Source organism: Gymnoscopelus microlampas, assembly GCF_963454915.1.
Source record: "Gymnoscopelus microlampas genome assembly, chromosome: 21".
NCBI classification, from domain to species: Eukaryota; Metazoa; Chordata; class Actinopteri; order Myctophiformes; family Myctophidae; genus Gymnoscopelus; species Gymnoscopelus microlampas.
In genome coordinates this window covers 36,837,110-36,853,996 of record NC_139958.1, presented here as the reverse complement: position 1 = coordinate 36,853,996, position 16,887 = coordinate 36,837,110, and the positions used below count along the sequence as shown (strand labels likewise).

The following is a 16,887-nucleotide window of genomic DNA, read 5'->3' as shown; positions in this document are numbered from 1 at the left end:
AAAAGGTTTTAGTTATGAAAGTCATTTCATTTTGCGTTGACACGCATATACAGTCAAGTCACCCTTGTTTTATTCACTGTCTAGAAGTAAGACACAGTGTCGCTTATTAGCAGCGGTGGAAAAAGTACTCGCAAGTGTTTTACTTAAGTAAAAGTATCAATACTGCAATGTAGAAATACTCTGTTGCAAGTAAAAGGCCTGTGTTCAAAATGTTACTTGAGTAAAAGGGCAAAAGTATTGGCATCGAAATATACTTTAAGTACCAAAAGTACTAACATGTTAAAAAAATAGCAGATCTACAAGCTCACGACGCGTCGCGACACGTTGTGAGCTTGTAGATCGTTTTTTCTTTAAAACCTTTAAAAATGTGTCATTGTGAAACCGATAAATAAGAACTTAAAGTAAACTCTATGTCAGTTCCATTGATCCAACCCGGAACTCAATCGATTCACTGATCATAAAAAATAAAACCTGCCGACAGGCCCAAAAGGCTGCCGTGTTAAGTGGTCAGGTGGGTGGGCCGAACACATTCGAAATCTCGGAGGCTTTCTCGAGACAATTTCTCTCGACACTTTCTAATCTCAAACACTGTTTTGAGATTTCCAAGTGGGCGCTGGTCCAGAAAAGGTTGCACGGGAACGGCTGAATGATACTATTTCACTTCCTCTGCGCTCAACGCATGATTCACAGCGCTTGGACGTCTAGGGCGCGCTGTGCAGTGACCAGCTCATGGCCTCCTGTGTGGACACACACACACACACACACACACACACACACACGCACACGCACACGCACGCGCATCGCTCTAATGTTGTGTTTCTGTAACTTGAACAACACGTGGGTGTGTGTGTGTGGGATCCGTGACCCAGAAGAAACATGGCAAGATGCCAAGCATTGATGCTTTTAGCTGCTGTGGCGGCGGATGAGTCACCTCCCTCCTCTGTATGTATATGTGTGTGTTTGCATGTGTGTGTGCGTGCGCGTGTGCGTGTGCGTGTGCGTGTGTGTGGTACACGCAGGCATTTCTGCATGTACTGTAGTTAAGTGAAACACTTCATAGATCGTAGTGTGTGCGGAGACCTCTCTTTATCAGTTTGATAAAAGACTAATTGATGCTTCCAGGCCTGTAGCACAGTGGTTCTCAAACTTTTTCGTGCCAAGGACCCCCAAATTGATATGTATTGACCCCCGTCTGAAAATATGTTTTGCCAGGGACCCCCAGAAGAGAAGATTTGTGTTAAAAAACAAAACAAAATTGTACCGGTAGATATTTTTTCAAAAAAAAATCAAAAATAGCAGATGTACAAGCTTGCAGCGTGGCACGAACGTATAAACGGATACAATGATTGTGACGCTACATTAAATACTTTTGCCAGGGACCCCCTGGAACCCCCCCAAGGACCCCTGGGGGTCCCCAGACACATTTTTGAGAACCAATGCTTGTAGCATAGATTCAGCCCAATGGAGTCTGCATTACCGGCTGTAATCAAAGAGGCCGGACGTGATATTGTTTGGTTAAGACAAAAGGTTTTTGTTGAAAAGGTTAATTATTATATATTCTGATAGTAATCATTGCTATAGAGTGTTTGTTCAGTAACAGGAGTCTCCCCGTCTCTCCAGCTCTTTAGTAAACAGAAAATATATTTTCAGGTGGGATCCCAATTTAATCCAATCAGAAGAAAGAACCCATTTCCAGCATGAATCCGGATCCAATCCTTTTTTTTCACTTTATCCTTTATCCTGTATGAGTTCTCTCTCCCGATTGGACACAATTGGTATCCTGATCTGAACACGTATTGTCTGTTCACTAAAGAGCTGGAGAGACGTGGAGACCCCTGTCACTGAACAAACACTTTGTAACAATAGTGTACACTTTGTACAACAGAATAGAGCTTTAACCTTTTTACAACTCTACATCGCAATCATTACAATGGGAATGTAAACACTTACTTTAACAAAAGAATATCACGTACAGCACCTTTAAAGAGCTGGTGCCATGGTTTTGCACTTTTTCTGTTTTTCATGTGTCTATGAGGTTGATAGAACTTCATTAAGCCCCCTGGTGGTGTTTTTATGGTGTTTTATGTCTTCTCTGACTATTTTGAGTTTCTACCTGGAGGCTGAAACCTTGAGGGTCAAACGTGCCAATAGAAAAACAGCGCTTTAGTGACATAGTAAAAACATACCCTCCCCCTCATTATCATAACACAACAGGTGTGGGCATGAGGAGGAGGAGGGACTAGGACAGGTGGGTGGTGCTAAGGTGGTGGAGGAGGTGCTAAGGTGAGAACCAGGTATACTTAAAGAACTGGAGGCTTAAAAAACATAAAAACATAATTTTAACTATTTCTGTACACTTTTTTGAAAAAAAATCTTCCTCCTCGTATAACCATAATACATGATGATTATGTTTTAGGGGGAGAAAAAATCACTGAAAATCACGGCACCCCGCCTTTAAGCATAACATTGTGGCATCTTGCATCATGATCCCAGCCACTGTAATCAATACTAGGATTTTCCGGCATCTGTGTTCGAACATCCATATGGTCTCTGTCGGGTGGAAACCTCATATGTCCAAAACTGTTACTTTTAAGGATTCGAAACGTGGCGCTTCGCGCCGCGTTTTAAAAGCTTGTAGATCTGCTACTTTTGCTATTTTTGTGTGACGCTGTAGTATGATCAAGCAAGGCATTAATGAATTAAAGGACGTCTTCACCGATTTTTAACCTATCTTCATATAATTGGTCCTCACTAATACTCATGATAAAATGGTAAAAAAAAAAGAACTACTCGGTCTGTGTCTCAGAGGAGGGCTGTGGACAGTTCAGAGTCCCGTCTACCAGTGACATCATCAATGGGAAATCCAAGCTAATAGAAACTGCAGGCTTTCTATTCCTGGAAAGTTGCAATGCAATAAAAGAAGCCATTGTTCTCGTGTTAATAAAAATCTAAATAAGAAATGTGAAATCTTGTTGGGAAAAAAAATCATGCCTAACGATGATGTCACAGGTTTCTGGACTGTCCACAGCCCTCCTATGAGACACAGACCAAGTAGGAAAAAAATGGTACCATTTTATCATGAGTATTAGTGAGGACCAATTATATGAAGATAGGTTGAAAATCGGTGAAGTCGTCCTTTAAGTTAAAATATGGAGATAAGAGGTTTCTGCCTTCTGACAGCAACGATATATTAATTTGGGGGTCCTTGACCCACTGGATTTGACCATGCAATCAGTCGGTTGTGGTCGGATATCGGACACGATTGAGTTACCGCACATGCATTCCTAATCAATACCATTCCTTTCCCTGCATGTGTGTGCCAACAGGGAGGGAAGCACCAGCATCCTGAACAACCTGCTGTCCAGGATGGAGCAGTACGCCAACAACCTGGAGAACCTGGTGGAGGAGCGGACGCAGGCCTACCTGGAGGAGAAGAGGAAAGCCGAAAATCTCCTCTACCAAATTTTGCCACAGTAAGACGGAGCCGCTCTAACCCGTAGTCACACTCGTACACCTATACCTGTATGCCGCAACGCTGAGCAGGACATACTGATACTTTCTTTTCACCTCGAGAGACCCGAAAGATACATTTTGTGTCTTCCTGGGACCCCAAACTTACTAAAATGATATCCATCTCAAAGAATATCTTGAAATGTTTTGACAATTTCAGCCTTTTGGGGGGAAATTCTTTAGAAAAACGTGGACAATTTTAGATGTCTTTATTTTTTTCTTCTTTTTTATATAATAGGATACAAAATGTATACATATTTTTCGTATACATTTGGGAAACACACAGATAGATAGAAAGAGAGGCAATTAGCAGTCCACAGTGTCGCCGGCTTAAAAACCCCGACATTAATGAACGAACCTCAAATCCCTCCCTTGCCGTCACGCTTCGGAGCAGATAAGCGGTTTTCCCCATTGTGCACAGATGAAAGGCGAAGTGAGAGGAAGGCTTCTCATTACAAGCAGAGCGAGGAGGAAACAAAACGAGATGCAGGGGCTTTACGAATTCTAATAACATGCCAATAGCAGAAAAAGCCTCCCTTTGCCTTCTTACGCTGTCTGTCTTGCCAATTTGTCTCCATTTTGTTTATGTAACCTCCCTATAAGCCTTCCTGACTGACAGAAGGGCCCGAGAGACGACGCACTCCATACCTGTGAATTAAAATAGATATCTGGTGCTATGACAGAAGCCATGTTCACACGCTGTCTCAAGACTCTGTCACTTGTTGATTGAACCTGCCAGGCATATTTGAATTTTTCCTCTCCTAGAGATGAGGAAATGTCTCTGTCTTTTGTAGTCGGTCAACTCGTGAATGTGGCATCAACACGTTCACTTTGTTTGTACGAGGGTCTGCAGTAGTTTTTATTTTCTAATGTTTAGGCCATCGGGTCCGGGGACCCCCAGGGGTCTTTGAGGAGTTACGGATGTGTAACTCAGAGACTGTGCAAACGGAACCAAATAGACCCGTAAGGATCCATTTTGGTTCCACTTGCACAGTACATCTGCAACTGAGTTCAAGTAACAGGACGATTTTATAGCATAGATGTGAGTCCAAGAGATCAAAATTGTATCAAATGCATATCAAATGGGGGGGGGGTCCTTAAAATTAACCGATTAAACCCCATATGGGTAACCGGAGTGCCTCAGGGCTCAATACTGGTGTATTTTCAGTTTTGTATTATTGTGAGGAAAGCTTTCATTGAAAATCGACAAGCTCACAACGCGGCGCGGCGATCGGCTATATCGGCAACAAAAGCTTTCCCCACAACAAGGATGCTGGGGTTTAAGTGGTAAAATAAGGTTGACAATCGGTGGTGTTAGGCTATTACCTTCATCTTCATTCCTTGTTGTAAGGAGTCACGGTAGAAGGGCTTTTGTTCTCCGTGTTTTGACCTGACGTCCCTGTCCCTTTGTGCACACGCAGCTCCGTAGCAGAGCAGCTAAAGCGAGGGGAGACGGTGCAAGCGGAGGCGTTTGACAGCGTCACCATTTACTTCAGCGACATCGTGGGCTTCACGTCCATGTCGGCAGAGAGCACGCCGCTGCAGGTACGTTAAAGTCGGCCGCCACCATCCACTGTAAGTCCTCCCCGATCACTGTGTAGCTCCTCCCCCAAGGAACCACTTACCACTCCATGCAATATGGGCTCTATGCACAGCGGACCTATAGGGCATCGCAGTTCCCGCCCACATCCTGGTGCCGGAAGTAAATACTCAATGCATTTTTCCCATTGACTTTTCCAAAAATATTTATATCAATTAATTTAAGCCTAGAATCAAGCTATCCAGGATCCTGGTGAATCATGACCATAAAACGTTTGATTCTGTGAAAAACCTTTTTTGAAAACGGCAAAACAAAGGGTATTTATTAAATATAGTATATCATATAATTAAATATAAAATAAAAAAAATCACAGAAAAAAAGGTTTTATGGTCATGATTCACCAGGATCCTGGATGGCTTGATTCTAGGCTTAAATTAATTGATATAAATATTTTTGGAAAAGTCAATGGGAAAAATGCATTGAGTATTTACTTCCGGCACCAGGAAGTGGGCGGAACTGCGATGCCCTATTGGAAAGAAATTGGGCCTCTTCCTTGCTTCCTTCAGGTGTTACCAATGATACTAATGAAGGCTCTGTTCCATTTAGTGTAGCACTTGTTCTCAATCTTTTTCATTTCAATGACCCCCGTAATTCCGAGAGTGTACAAATGGAACCAAATCATTTGGTTCCATTTGTACACTCTCAGAGTTACACACCCGCAAGGGGCCATTTGGAACCATGAGCCTTCATAGAGCCTATTTGTTGTATTGCTCTGCGGACATTGAGGCCCGCAACCTGTGTGTACTCAGTTATGAGTCTCTTGTCTTTTATTGCACAGATATGACAAATATCTTAAATATACATAGCCTATTAGTGACATATAGAATGAAATGACTGACAGTAAAAAAGAAACTGTGCCTGAGGAAGGTCCACACGACCGAAACGTTGCTTCACGCTAAACTTAACTCTTGGCCGTGCAAGTGGCAGTGTGCGGGCTTAGACGATGCCAATCTACAAGACAATCTTTTTTCTTTCCTATTTACAACAATTCTTGAAGACATTTTCTACATTTTTAAAATGTTTTGCCCTAAATGCCTAAAATAGGGACGCCAGGTTGAAAGTGGTTGAGAGAGCGCAGACGACCGCATGAAAACAATGATGGAAACATGGCATTTCATCCGGCTGTTTTTTAACAGACGAATGGAAGCCATTCCAGCGATTATTATACAAAATAATTGCAATTAGCTCAAATAATTGCAATCAGGTCGATTATGCAACCAGGCCTACTGAAATGTGTCGTTTCAAGTCATGGGTAAGCCGGCCTGTTTATGTAACGTCTCTGTCGCGTGGAAACCTCGTATGTCCAAAACTGTTACGTTTCAGGATTCAAATTCAAAAATAGCGAAAGTAGCAGATCTACAAGCTCGAAACGCGGCGCGCCGCGTTTCGAGCTTGTAGATCTGCAACTTTCGATTAATTTACAAAAAGAAACACGCGAAAAGTTAGAATAGGGAGATAAGAGGTTTCTGCCCGACAACAACGACCTCCTTATGTGATTGACAGCTCTGTTGCACAGCGGGCCACTCTCCCCACACGCACCAAGAGGATTTAATGATCAGAAAGGCTCTCAAAGTAAATTGCTCGCCTTGTTGACAGCTCCCGTGGATTTACTTGCACTGTGAAAATCCTCAGTGTTAATTTAGCCCTGTGAGTCCAAGAGTATACAAAATGGAACCAAAATGGACCCGTCATTCGTACACACTCTTGAGCAGTGGTGTGAAGTAACGAAGTACATTTACTCAAGTACTTTTGAGGTATTTTTTACTTTACTGGCGTATTTCAAATGTTCAGTACTTTTGCTTCTACTCCACTACATCTCAGAGGCAAATCTTTTACTTTTACTCCTCTACAATTATTATTGTTTATTAAAACTTTAGTTACTAGTTACTTTGTAGATTTTGATTATTATTACAAAACATACAGTAACCACAGCCCAATATACAGTTCGGCCATTTGAAAATAGCCGATCTACAAGCTCACAATGCGTCCGGATACGGCGCATTGTGAGCTTGTATTTTCTGCTATTTTCAAAAGATTTGTTTAACATTGTATACATTTGAAAACATTCTGCATAATGAGAACTTTCTTCTTTTGGTACTTTAAGTACATTTTGATACCAATACTTTTTTACTTTTACTCAAGTAAATTTTTAATTCAGGACTTTCACTTAACAGAGTAAGGGCACGCTCCCACCGCACTTTTATTTTACCCTTGGGGCGGAATCTGCCAATGCTTTGTCAATGCAAATGCGTGGATTCATGGTCTTGCGCTTTTTTGCTTTTTTGCGCTTCCCCAGAAGCCAGGCATTTGCATTGACAAAGCATTGGCAGATTCCGCCCCTTAGGTAAAATAAAAGTGCGGTGGGAGCGCGCCCTAACAGAGTATTTCTACATCGCAGTATTGATACTTTTACTTAACACTGAGGATTTTTTTTTACCGTGTACCGCTGCTCCCAGCTCAGACTCAGAATGGACTGTGTTGTCACATCACACAGATTACACAATCATGTAAAAGAGTGGGTGGAATAGTTTTTCGGACTAGATCCCAACATTTCATCGCAGTATGTCCTCGTGTGTCCAAATACTTTTCAGGAAATCATATTTATTTATTTTATTATAATTTTCTGATGATATTTAAGGCCTTATATTAGATACAAATTGCCACAAAACCTGTTGGTAGCCAGTCATTTTGGGCATAACAGTAAGTTGAAGGGTAATTTAGTTCTGATAATGATGTACCGTGCATGTTCAAATCGTGTATACTTGACATTATTTCCGACCATTTTCCAAAGCATACATTCCGTCTGTCGAGACAAACATGTCCGAAACTGTTTTTAAAAGAAGCCAATGTAGCAGATCTACAAGCTCAAAATGTGTCTCTTCATGCCACGTTTCGAGCTTGTGGATCTGCTACTTTTGATGTTTTTGTGTGACGCTGTCAGTACGTTAATTTACGAAAAAAACTAAAAACATGGAGATAAGAGGTTTCTGCCCGAAAACAAAGATTTTTTCTTTTTTTCTTATAAAAAAAAAAAAAATACCCAGTCTGCCTGCAATGCTCAAGTAAAGTACAGACACTCCAAAGTAGTAGTAGGCCTACTATACATAAGTACAGCACTCAAGTAAATGTACTTTGTTAATGTCCAGCAGGGCAAATCAAATCTGCATGCAGAAAAGAGTGTTTGACCATGATAAAATCTCTACCTACAGTACAGAGCAGTGTGCCTCATAGTTTACCACACACACACACACACACACACACACACACACACACACACACACACACACACACACACACACACACACACACACACACACACACACACACACACACACACACACACACACACACACACACACACACACACACACAGGCAGCTCAAACTACTCAAAATAGTTGTGTTGGTTCAGGGAGGGTGCTTGACGCAGTACTGAGTCACACCATTACACGGCCTCCTTCTCATTTGAATCCCATATAATACTGTAGTGGTACTCAAACTTTTTCATGTCAAGGACCCCCCAAATGAATATGTATTTGGCCGCGAACCCCCCCCCCCCCCCCATCTGAAAATACTTACTGCCAGGGGACCCCGCCATATGTGATTTGTGTTCAAAAATATTTCAGATTTTTCATGTTTTTTTCAAGATTTGTTTTTGAGTAGCAGATCTACAAGCTCACAAGCTTTTCCGAGGACCCCGTGGAATCCCCTCAAGGACCCCTGGGGGTCCCCAGACCCCAATTTGCGAACCACTGCCATATAATAGGAAGGTTTCTAAGCAGAGTGGCATTGTCAAGATGCCATGTCACAACCAGGCACGGTCCCTGAAAAGCAAAACGTAGATACTGTGACAATAATAATAAAATATCATTCATTTGTTTTATTATTTGTCAAATATTTTCCAAAATAATGACCATGTATATGAGCTATTTTTGTTACTTAAAAAAAAAGAAAAAGAAAATAGGCTTTACTTGAGTGATTAAAACCAGGAAAACACTCGTCATATCACGATTACGATGTCCAAAATCCCAGACAAAATCCCATCTCTCATCGTCTCATATCACGATAATAACGTAGACGAATCCTACCCTATTTCTCGTATTGTTGTACATGCAGTATTGTTTGCTGTGCTCGTACTGATTTGTTATACAATGTGCCAACCACAGAATGTCCTGTTGCATCATTCCCTTTAAAAGAAAGAAAGAAAGAAAGAAAGAGGAAGAAAGAATTAAAGAAAGAAGCATATACCAAAAGAAAGAAAGAAAGAATTAAAGAAAGAAGCATGTACCGAAAGAAAGAAAGAAAGAAAGAAAGAAAGAAAGAAGCATATACAGTACCAAAACAAGAAAGAAAGAAAAGAAGAATATACCAAAACACGCATTCAAAAGAAAACCCAGCAAAGCCTCCACATCCACTTCAAAGATGTAGTTAGTACATCTAGTCATAATGTGTTCCCAGAACTTCCATCTGTCTCTTTGTTTTATGCTCATGCAAATGCATTGAGTCACTGAGCCTGGCTGGGCACGGCTCCAGTGGGAGACAACACACACACACACACACACACACACACACACATGAGAGTCTCTTAACTATGAGGAGTCTTGAGAGGTTATATTTATACTTTGTTGCTCAGCGGTGTCGCGCGCCGCAAATAGCCGATCTACAAGCTCCGCGCCGAGAGCTTGTAGATCGGCTAATTCCGGCCTGTGACACCGTCGTATGACAGCGTGTAAGTCAATGAAGCTTCATGCAGACGCATGCTCCTTGGACCGTCGGTGGGCGTGCAGAGTTTTAATCAGACACTGTAGTTAGACTTTGTTTGTTTTTTGTGACTTTTTCTTTAGGATTGCTGTTTCAGTTCTCTCACATCACATAAAGTCAAGTAAAAGTACAGTAGCGATGCCACAATGTAGACATACTCTCTTACAAATAAAGGTCCTGTATTAACACATTCGGTGCCAGAGTTTTATTAACCCATTGAGACCTGAAGCCGATTCTACATGTCTCCTAAATCCCAACAGTTTTCTGAAAAACGTATGTTTCTATGTCAGCGGTGCTCAATCTTTTTCATGTCAAGGACCCCCAAAATTATATGTATTTGGCCGCGGACCCCCATCAAAATATTTTGTTCCAGCGACCCCCCAGAAGCAAAGATTTGAGTTAAAATGTTCGCTTTAAAAAAATATATATTTAAAGATTTGCACACATTTTCACGATTTTTCAAAAATAGCAGATCTACAAGCTCATAGCGCGGCACTCGGTGCCGTGCTATGAGCTTGTATATCTGCTATTTTTGAATAGCCCAAAGTGTAAAATAATGCTTTTTTTAGCTCAAATCTAAAAATGACAAATTTCCAGGTCTTAATGGGTTAAAAAAGTGACATTGAGTGCCAGAGATCTCACCGTTTGTAACGCTACGCTGTTCACAGCTGTAGACTCCACGACGAGCACCTGATCGTAAACAATATATGCGCGCACGATGGTGGATGGTCCTGGCTAACGCTTGGAACAATAACGTCTCTCACGCGAGTCACCACGGCGTGAGTGATCGCGGATCGAAAATGGCTCGTTTTCCCCACTGTAAAAAGTTAAGGAAATATGGAGGTAGAATGGGAGCGGACGGGAGCCAGGTTGTTAGGCACGGTGATCCATCTGTCCCTTACTTCTCAGAGTCACCGTGGGGGATTCCAGAGCTGCGCTAGCCCCCCCCCTTGTGGAAAAAATCAAAAAGATTGATTTCACAGAGAATCCCGGTTTTGGCACCAACTGTAAGCACTAAAAATTAAAAACCAGGATATCCCGGTTTTGGCACCCAATGTGTTAAAAATGTCACTTCAGTGAAAGTACAAAAAGCACTCATTATGCCGGATGAAAGTTTTTTTCAAAGTTTTAAACATTTAAACAGTTTTGCAATAATAATCTACGAAGTAGCTAGTAACCAAAGCTGTCAAATCATTGTAGTGGAGTAAAATTGCCAAAAATATTTTCCAAATACATATTCATTCATTTGGGGGTCTTTGACATGAAAAGGTTTGAGAACCTGTGGTATACAGTAGATGGCCATTGGCATCCAGCATCCACATGGAAACCATGCCATTTGTTTGAGCCTAATTCACACTGTGTGAGCCAAGCCATGGCTGGTGGCTCAGGGCTAAGGGCTCCAATAGTATCAGAGCCATGGCACGGCTTGGCTCCCACAGTAGAAACTGGGCTTCACAATTAACATGAATTGTTTTAAACTGTATATTCTGATATTTTATGTCATGTATCGTTGTTTTTTTGTCCATTTGCTTGAGTGTTGAATGTTCCATGGACCACAGTGGAAACAAGCCTTTGGCTTTTTTGTTTCGCATCCATTTTGAACTTGTTGTTCTGCTGTACCTCTAAAAATTACAATAAAATATCCTAATCGATCTCTCTCTCTCTCTCTCTCTCTCTCTCTCTCTCTCTCTCTCTCTCTCTCTCTCTCTCTCTTCTCTCTCTCTCTCTAGGTTGTGACAGTGCTCAATGACCTCTACACGTGTTTCGACGCCATCATTGATAACTTTGATGTATACAAGGTAAGTCCGGTTGATTCTCCCGCATAACGTTTTACACAACTCCCTCTTTAACCCATTAAGACCTCGAACGCATCTGTGTCACTTTAGATGTCTTTGGCTATTCAAAAATCGTGAAAACATTTTTTAAATATTTTTTCCCAAAAAATGTTAGGATTTAAAAAATGTTTAGAAGCGTCCTCAGGTCTTAATGGGGTAACAAGAATATAAATGCAGCTGTTTTTTGTTTTTTTTAATTCTCAACTTTTTTTTTTACATTTTTGAATAGAAAATCTTGAAAATGTTGAATAAGTTTGATTGAATAAGATTAAGAGACTAATCTTCTCTTCTGAGGGGTCCCTGGCACAAAACATTTTCATATGGCGGGGGGGGGGTCCGCGGCCAAATATATATCAATTTGGGGGTCCTTGGCACAAAAAGGTTTGAGAACTAACTGGTCCCATGGTGTTCCAACAGGTGGAGACCATTGGTGACGCGTATATGGTGGTGTCAGGGCTGCCGGTACGGAACGGGAAGCTCCACGCCAGAGAGATCGCCGGCATGTCCCTGGCCTTATTAGAGCAGGTCAAAACATTCAAGATCCGCCACAGACCCAACGACCAGCTACGCCTCAGGATAGGAATCCATACAGGTATGAGCATTACCCTCCATGTGGCGGAAGGTAAACTAAATACATTTAGTCAAGTTCCAGGGTATCCCCAGCTAAATGAGTGATAGTTAGGAACCAAATGGTCCGTAACTCAGACTTAAATTAACTCATTCACTGACCAATACTGCCAAAAACGTAAAAACTTATTTTTATTTATTTATTTATTTAATTTCGCACACAGAACCAGGAGATAACGTGATCCAAAGATTTGTTGCTCCATTCACTTCCTGGTTAACTTATTACTTAAAAAGGCTGTATCTCGGCTCCTGTGTACTTTTTTTTTTAATATGTATTTTTGGCCGAGACATGCTATTTTCAAAGGCGTATAAAAGCGAACAGGACGTCGCGAAGACAGTTTTATTTTCTTTCGCGGAAGCACAGTGAAACCCTCAGGGGATCCATCATAATGGAGATAAATATTCTGTGACTACTTGAAAAGGGTAAGAAAATCGAAAGATCGGTGGCAGTGGATGATTTTTTATTTATTTTTTGGAAGTGAATGAATTAACACTGAGGGTTTTACATTGTAGATTTGGGCGCGAGAGATAAAACATTATATCAAAAAGGGGGTCCGTGGCCCCAATGTATGTCAAACTGGGGGTCCTTGAAATGGAACCGTTTGAGAAACACTGAGCTAGAGAGCAGTCGAGTTGCAATTGTTTAGACTGGGTTGACAAATGCAGGAAGTTTTGCCTTGCTCTGTGGGACACATTATTCTAAAGTAATTTATTAGAGTTTTTTTTTTCCCATAGACTGTTTGCGTTCATAGCGGCAGTGTTTATGCTCTTCCTCAAACACTTGATATGCTGCAGATGTGCGGAGCATTGTAATCATAGATGTGTCCCTATCACACTTATGGTTCTGGAAGGTTTCTGGTTACAGAAGGTCCTGGGTTACTCTTTGCGTGAAAGGCTTAACCGTACATGTTTTGTGTCTCGTAGGACCTGTCTGTGCCGGGGTAGTTGGTCTGAAAATGCCCAGATATTGCTTATTTGGGGACACGGTCAACACAGCGTCTCGGATGGAGTCAAATGGAGAGGGTGAGTGTCCAGTAACACAGATCCATTTCATTGTTATGCTCTCTGTACCTCTGTGGGGGTCGGGTTTGGAATACACCACAATGTCACATTCTGCCATCCTGTTATGTGGGGGGAAAACACATTATCCACAGACAATAGCAAAAGAGTTAAGTCATTAAGACCTGGAACGCATCTGTGTCACTTTAGATTTCTTTGGCTATTCGAAAATAGCAGATATACAAGCTCATAGCGCGGCACCGAGTGCCGCGCTATGAGCTTGTAGATCTGCTGTTTTTGAAAAAAATCTTGAAAAAAAAGCTTTCTTTTTTTTTTCAAAAAACTGTTAGGATTTAGAAAACATTTTTAAGAATCGCCTCAATGGGTTAAGTCATTGTTGTTATTTGGTATTTGCAATTCAATTCAAAATAAATGGAGTTATCAACTATTCAAGTGAATGAAAAATATTGAGTTTGAGACTGAATAGGATGATGATGATGATGATTATTATTATTATTATTATTATTATTATTATTTTGCACTAGTGTTAAGATACAGTGGTTGTATATTGTGAGTGACTCATCACATTGAGTATTGATTAAGTAACAACTCACTTCCTGCATTGTGCCGCCATTGGTAAATAATTGATAGCACTTCCAGCCCAGGCCCCTTTATCCAGCGACGCACTGCACAGTGTGAGGCATGTGAGCCAGGAATCATGTCTCACAACTCTGCACTGCTGCCATTGATTGGACACAGCAATAATTATTAGGATTACAACACGCCTCCAGCGTCAGATCTCTGCTGGCATTTTCCTTAAGGTCGATGTATACCCCATCGCACAGCGAATCACTTGCTGAAAAGAACAGAACTTCAAGCTGGGAAAAAGTAACACTGTCATACTTTGGAGCATAAATTTGGCCTATCTACAAGCTCACAACGCTTGGCATCATGAGCTTGTACTGTAGATCGGCTATTTTCACTTTGCTTGAACCTTTTATTTTATTTGTGGAAACTTTAACCTACTGTATAATGACGTGTCCAAAGTATGGATGCCAGGTTGACTTTGTGTGTGTTTTTAGTTTATTAACAGTCATTGTTGTCGTCCTGTGTGTTGTAGCCTTAAGGATCCACATGTCATCAGCGACCAAAGAAGTTCTGGATGAGTTTGGCTACTTCGATCTCCAGTGTCGAGGAGATGTAGAAATGAAGGTGAGAAATATGTATGGAGGTTAAACCTTGTTTTCTTAATCAAAGTTAAGCTCCTCGTTGGATAAAAGTGGTATGCCGACCTGATAATATACATTCTGTTGACTAAAGAGCTGGAGAGACGGAGGGACCCCTGTTTCTGAACAGTCTATCAGTGATTACTATCGGAATATAGCAATTTAACACATACTTACGTCTTTAAGCATTAGAGTTGTCCTTTAAAAGCATGTCAAGGACCCCCAAAATAATGTAATATGAACCCCCCCCCAAGGACCCCTGGTGGTCCCCGGACCCCACTTTTAAAACCACTGCTTTAAAGGACAGGCAGCCTTTGAGAGGTATAATATCTCCATACCCCCACCCCCCCTCCCCCACACACACACACTCAACACCCCGCACTTCGTCTACAACACTGATGAACCTATTGATTTCTGTGTTTTTACAGGGCAAAGGCAAAATGAGAACCTATTGGCTTCAAGGGGAGAAGACTGATGTGTACGTTATCTGAGAAGCCTTTGCTGATAGCGGTGCGGTGACAGCAGAGTGCAGACATCCACATGTCTCCCCCCCGCCTGGCGAAGAAGCCACTACTTTATTTGTTCTAGAATAAGTCCCTATCGGTGATTCCCTACTGGACGCATGTGAGCAACGCTTTACCGTTTAAAGCTGCAATCCGGAAAACCAAAATGGACCCTTTTTGGGTCTGTAACATAGACTGTAAAAAGAAAAAAAGAATCTGGACAAAGGGAGCTGTGACGTCATCCATTGTATTCTACAGACCTGTTTTGAAACCACTATTTCAGCCAATTCAAATCCACCGTCTTGGAATTTTCCGGCCCCCGAAATGGAACCGGAAAACGAAACGAACTATTTGGTGGACGGGCAGCGGGGGCGGGTCTTCACTTAGTAGAACCAATAGAAGCCCTAGAAACATAACCTACTTTATCATCAATTTCAAAATTAGTGGGACCATAATTTTCAAAAATGAATATCATGGTAATTGAAAGAAGACTTGAAACTAGCGACTGAAACCAAAAAGTATTTATGACAATGTTTACTAAGGCAATAAAATCAAGTGTAAAGTCTGATCAAATACCCATTGAGTTTTAACTGCATGAGACGATTTGCGCAACAAGCAGGAGGGGAACGGCCACCTTTAGGCCGTGGAACCAAATTTGGTTCCATTTGTGCGCTCTTGGAGTTGAAGCTGCATTCAGGAACTTAATTGAATGAATACAATGTTATTTTACTCAATCTGTATGGTAGAGTATGTTAATACAATATAACTAGTGCATCTGCAGTGGTTGGAGGCATGGTCTCTGCACTCTTCCATTGAGACATTCAGACCCCGGTGTTGGGTTGACAAGTAGCCCTGCCTGAAGCTCATGAGGCCAGTATCTCTCCCTCCCTGGGACAAGCGGGGGATTCCCTCTTCAATGAGCAGTGGATGTTTTTGACCCGGATTTTGAATCCCGGGTCTTAACAACAGTCGCAGTGAACGTTGGGAGAGGACATCAAACGCACGGATTGTGGCTTTAAAAAAGAGACAGAAATAAGGGAATTCCAGGTATGTTTATTACCTGCTAATATTAAGCGCTAAAAGACAAAAAAAAGACATTGTAAAAGTTGTTTTTTTTGTTTTGTTTTGGGTTTTTTTTTTATGAAGAAACTTCCTGTCCTGAGAGTACTTTTAGATGACAAATTCATATTTTTTGTGCTTTCTATATTAAGATTTGTATAACGTGTTTGGAAGTCAATGATGTGTTAATATTTTCCTGGAAGCATCCATTGATGACGGGAGACACAGTGTTATGATCAATGTCAATGCAGAGGTCAAGAAGTTCAACAGTGGTGTTATACAGTAACAGATGATATATGTATATATGTATATCCAAGATACTGTAAGATATTTTGTTCAATAAACTTGAATAAAACATGAATTGGTTTCATTTATTAACGGAGTACCTTAATCTTATATCTGGTGGTTTCCTTCCACAAAGTAACTAAGTACATTCCTTGTGTACAATTTTGAGGTTTTTGTCAATTTTCAATTTTGAGACTCAAGTCAATTTTGAGACTCAAAAGTCAATTTTGAGACTCAAGACCCAAAAGAGTCTTGAGTCGAACGCATTAGATCCAAGTAGACATCAAATTTCTCTTTTGGGCCTTGAGTCCCAAGACTCAAGGCCCAAAAGAGAAATTGTATGTTCGCGGGAGTAATTGGTTCGACTCAAGACCTTGAGTCTTGGGACTCAAGGCCCAAAAGAGAAATTTGATGTCTCTTACAGGCTGTAACCATCAAAAAGTCAGACCTCGTCACAAAAACACGCTGATGGGATTACTGGAAA

At 41.2% G+C, this 16,887-nt stretch overlaps 1 protein-coding gene across 1 annotated transcript in view; it reads left to right on the top strand.

Annotated features, from left to right (window-relative positions):
* The window catches only part of npr2 (natriuretic peptide receptor 2), a 102,873-nt gene extending 86,472 nt beyond the window's left edge, over positions 1–16,401 (top strand). Inside the window, exons 16-22 of the mRNA XM_084047342.1 lie at positions 3,327–3,473; positions 4,932–5,055; positions 11,600–11,668; positions 12,122–12,296; positions 13,256–13,354; positions 14,451–14,542; positions 14,985–16,401. Of these exons, the coding sequence (XP_083903468.1) occupies positions 3,327–3,473; positions 4,932–5,055; positions 11,600–11,668; positions 12,122–12,296; positions 13,256–13,354; positions 14,451–14,542; positions 14,985–15,047 (769 nt within the window). The 3' untranslated portion in view covers positions 15,048–16,401. The remainder of the gene's footprint in view (positions 1–3,326; positions 3,474–4,931; positions 5,056–11,599; positions 11,669–12,121; positions 12,297–13,255; positions 13,355–14,450; positions 14,543–14,984) is intronic.
* Positions 16,402–16,887: the final 486 nt, after the last annotated feature.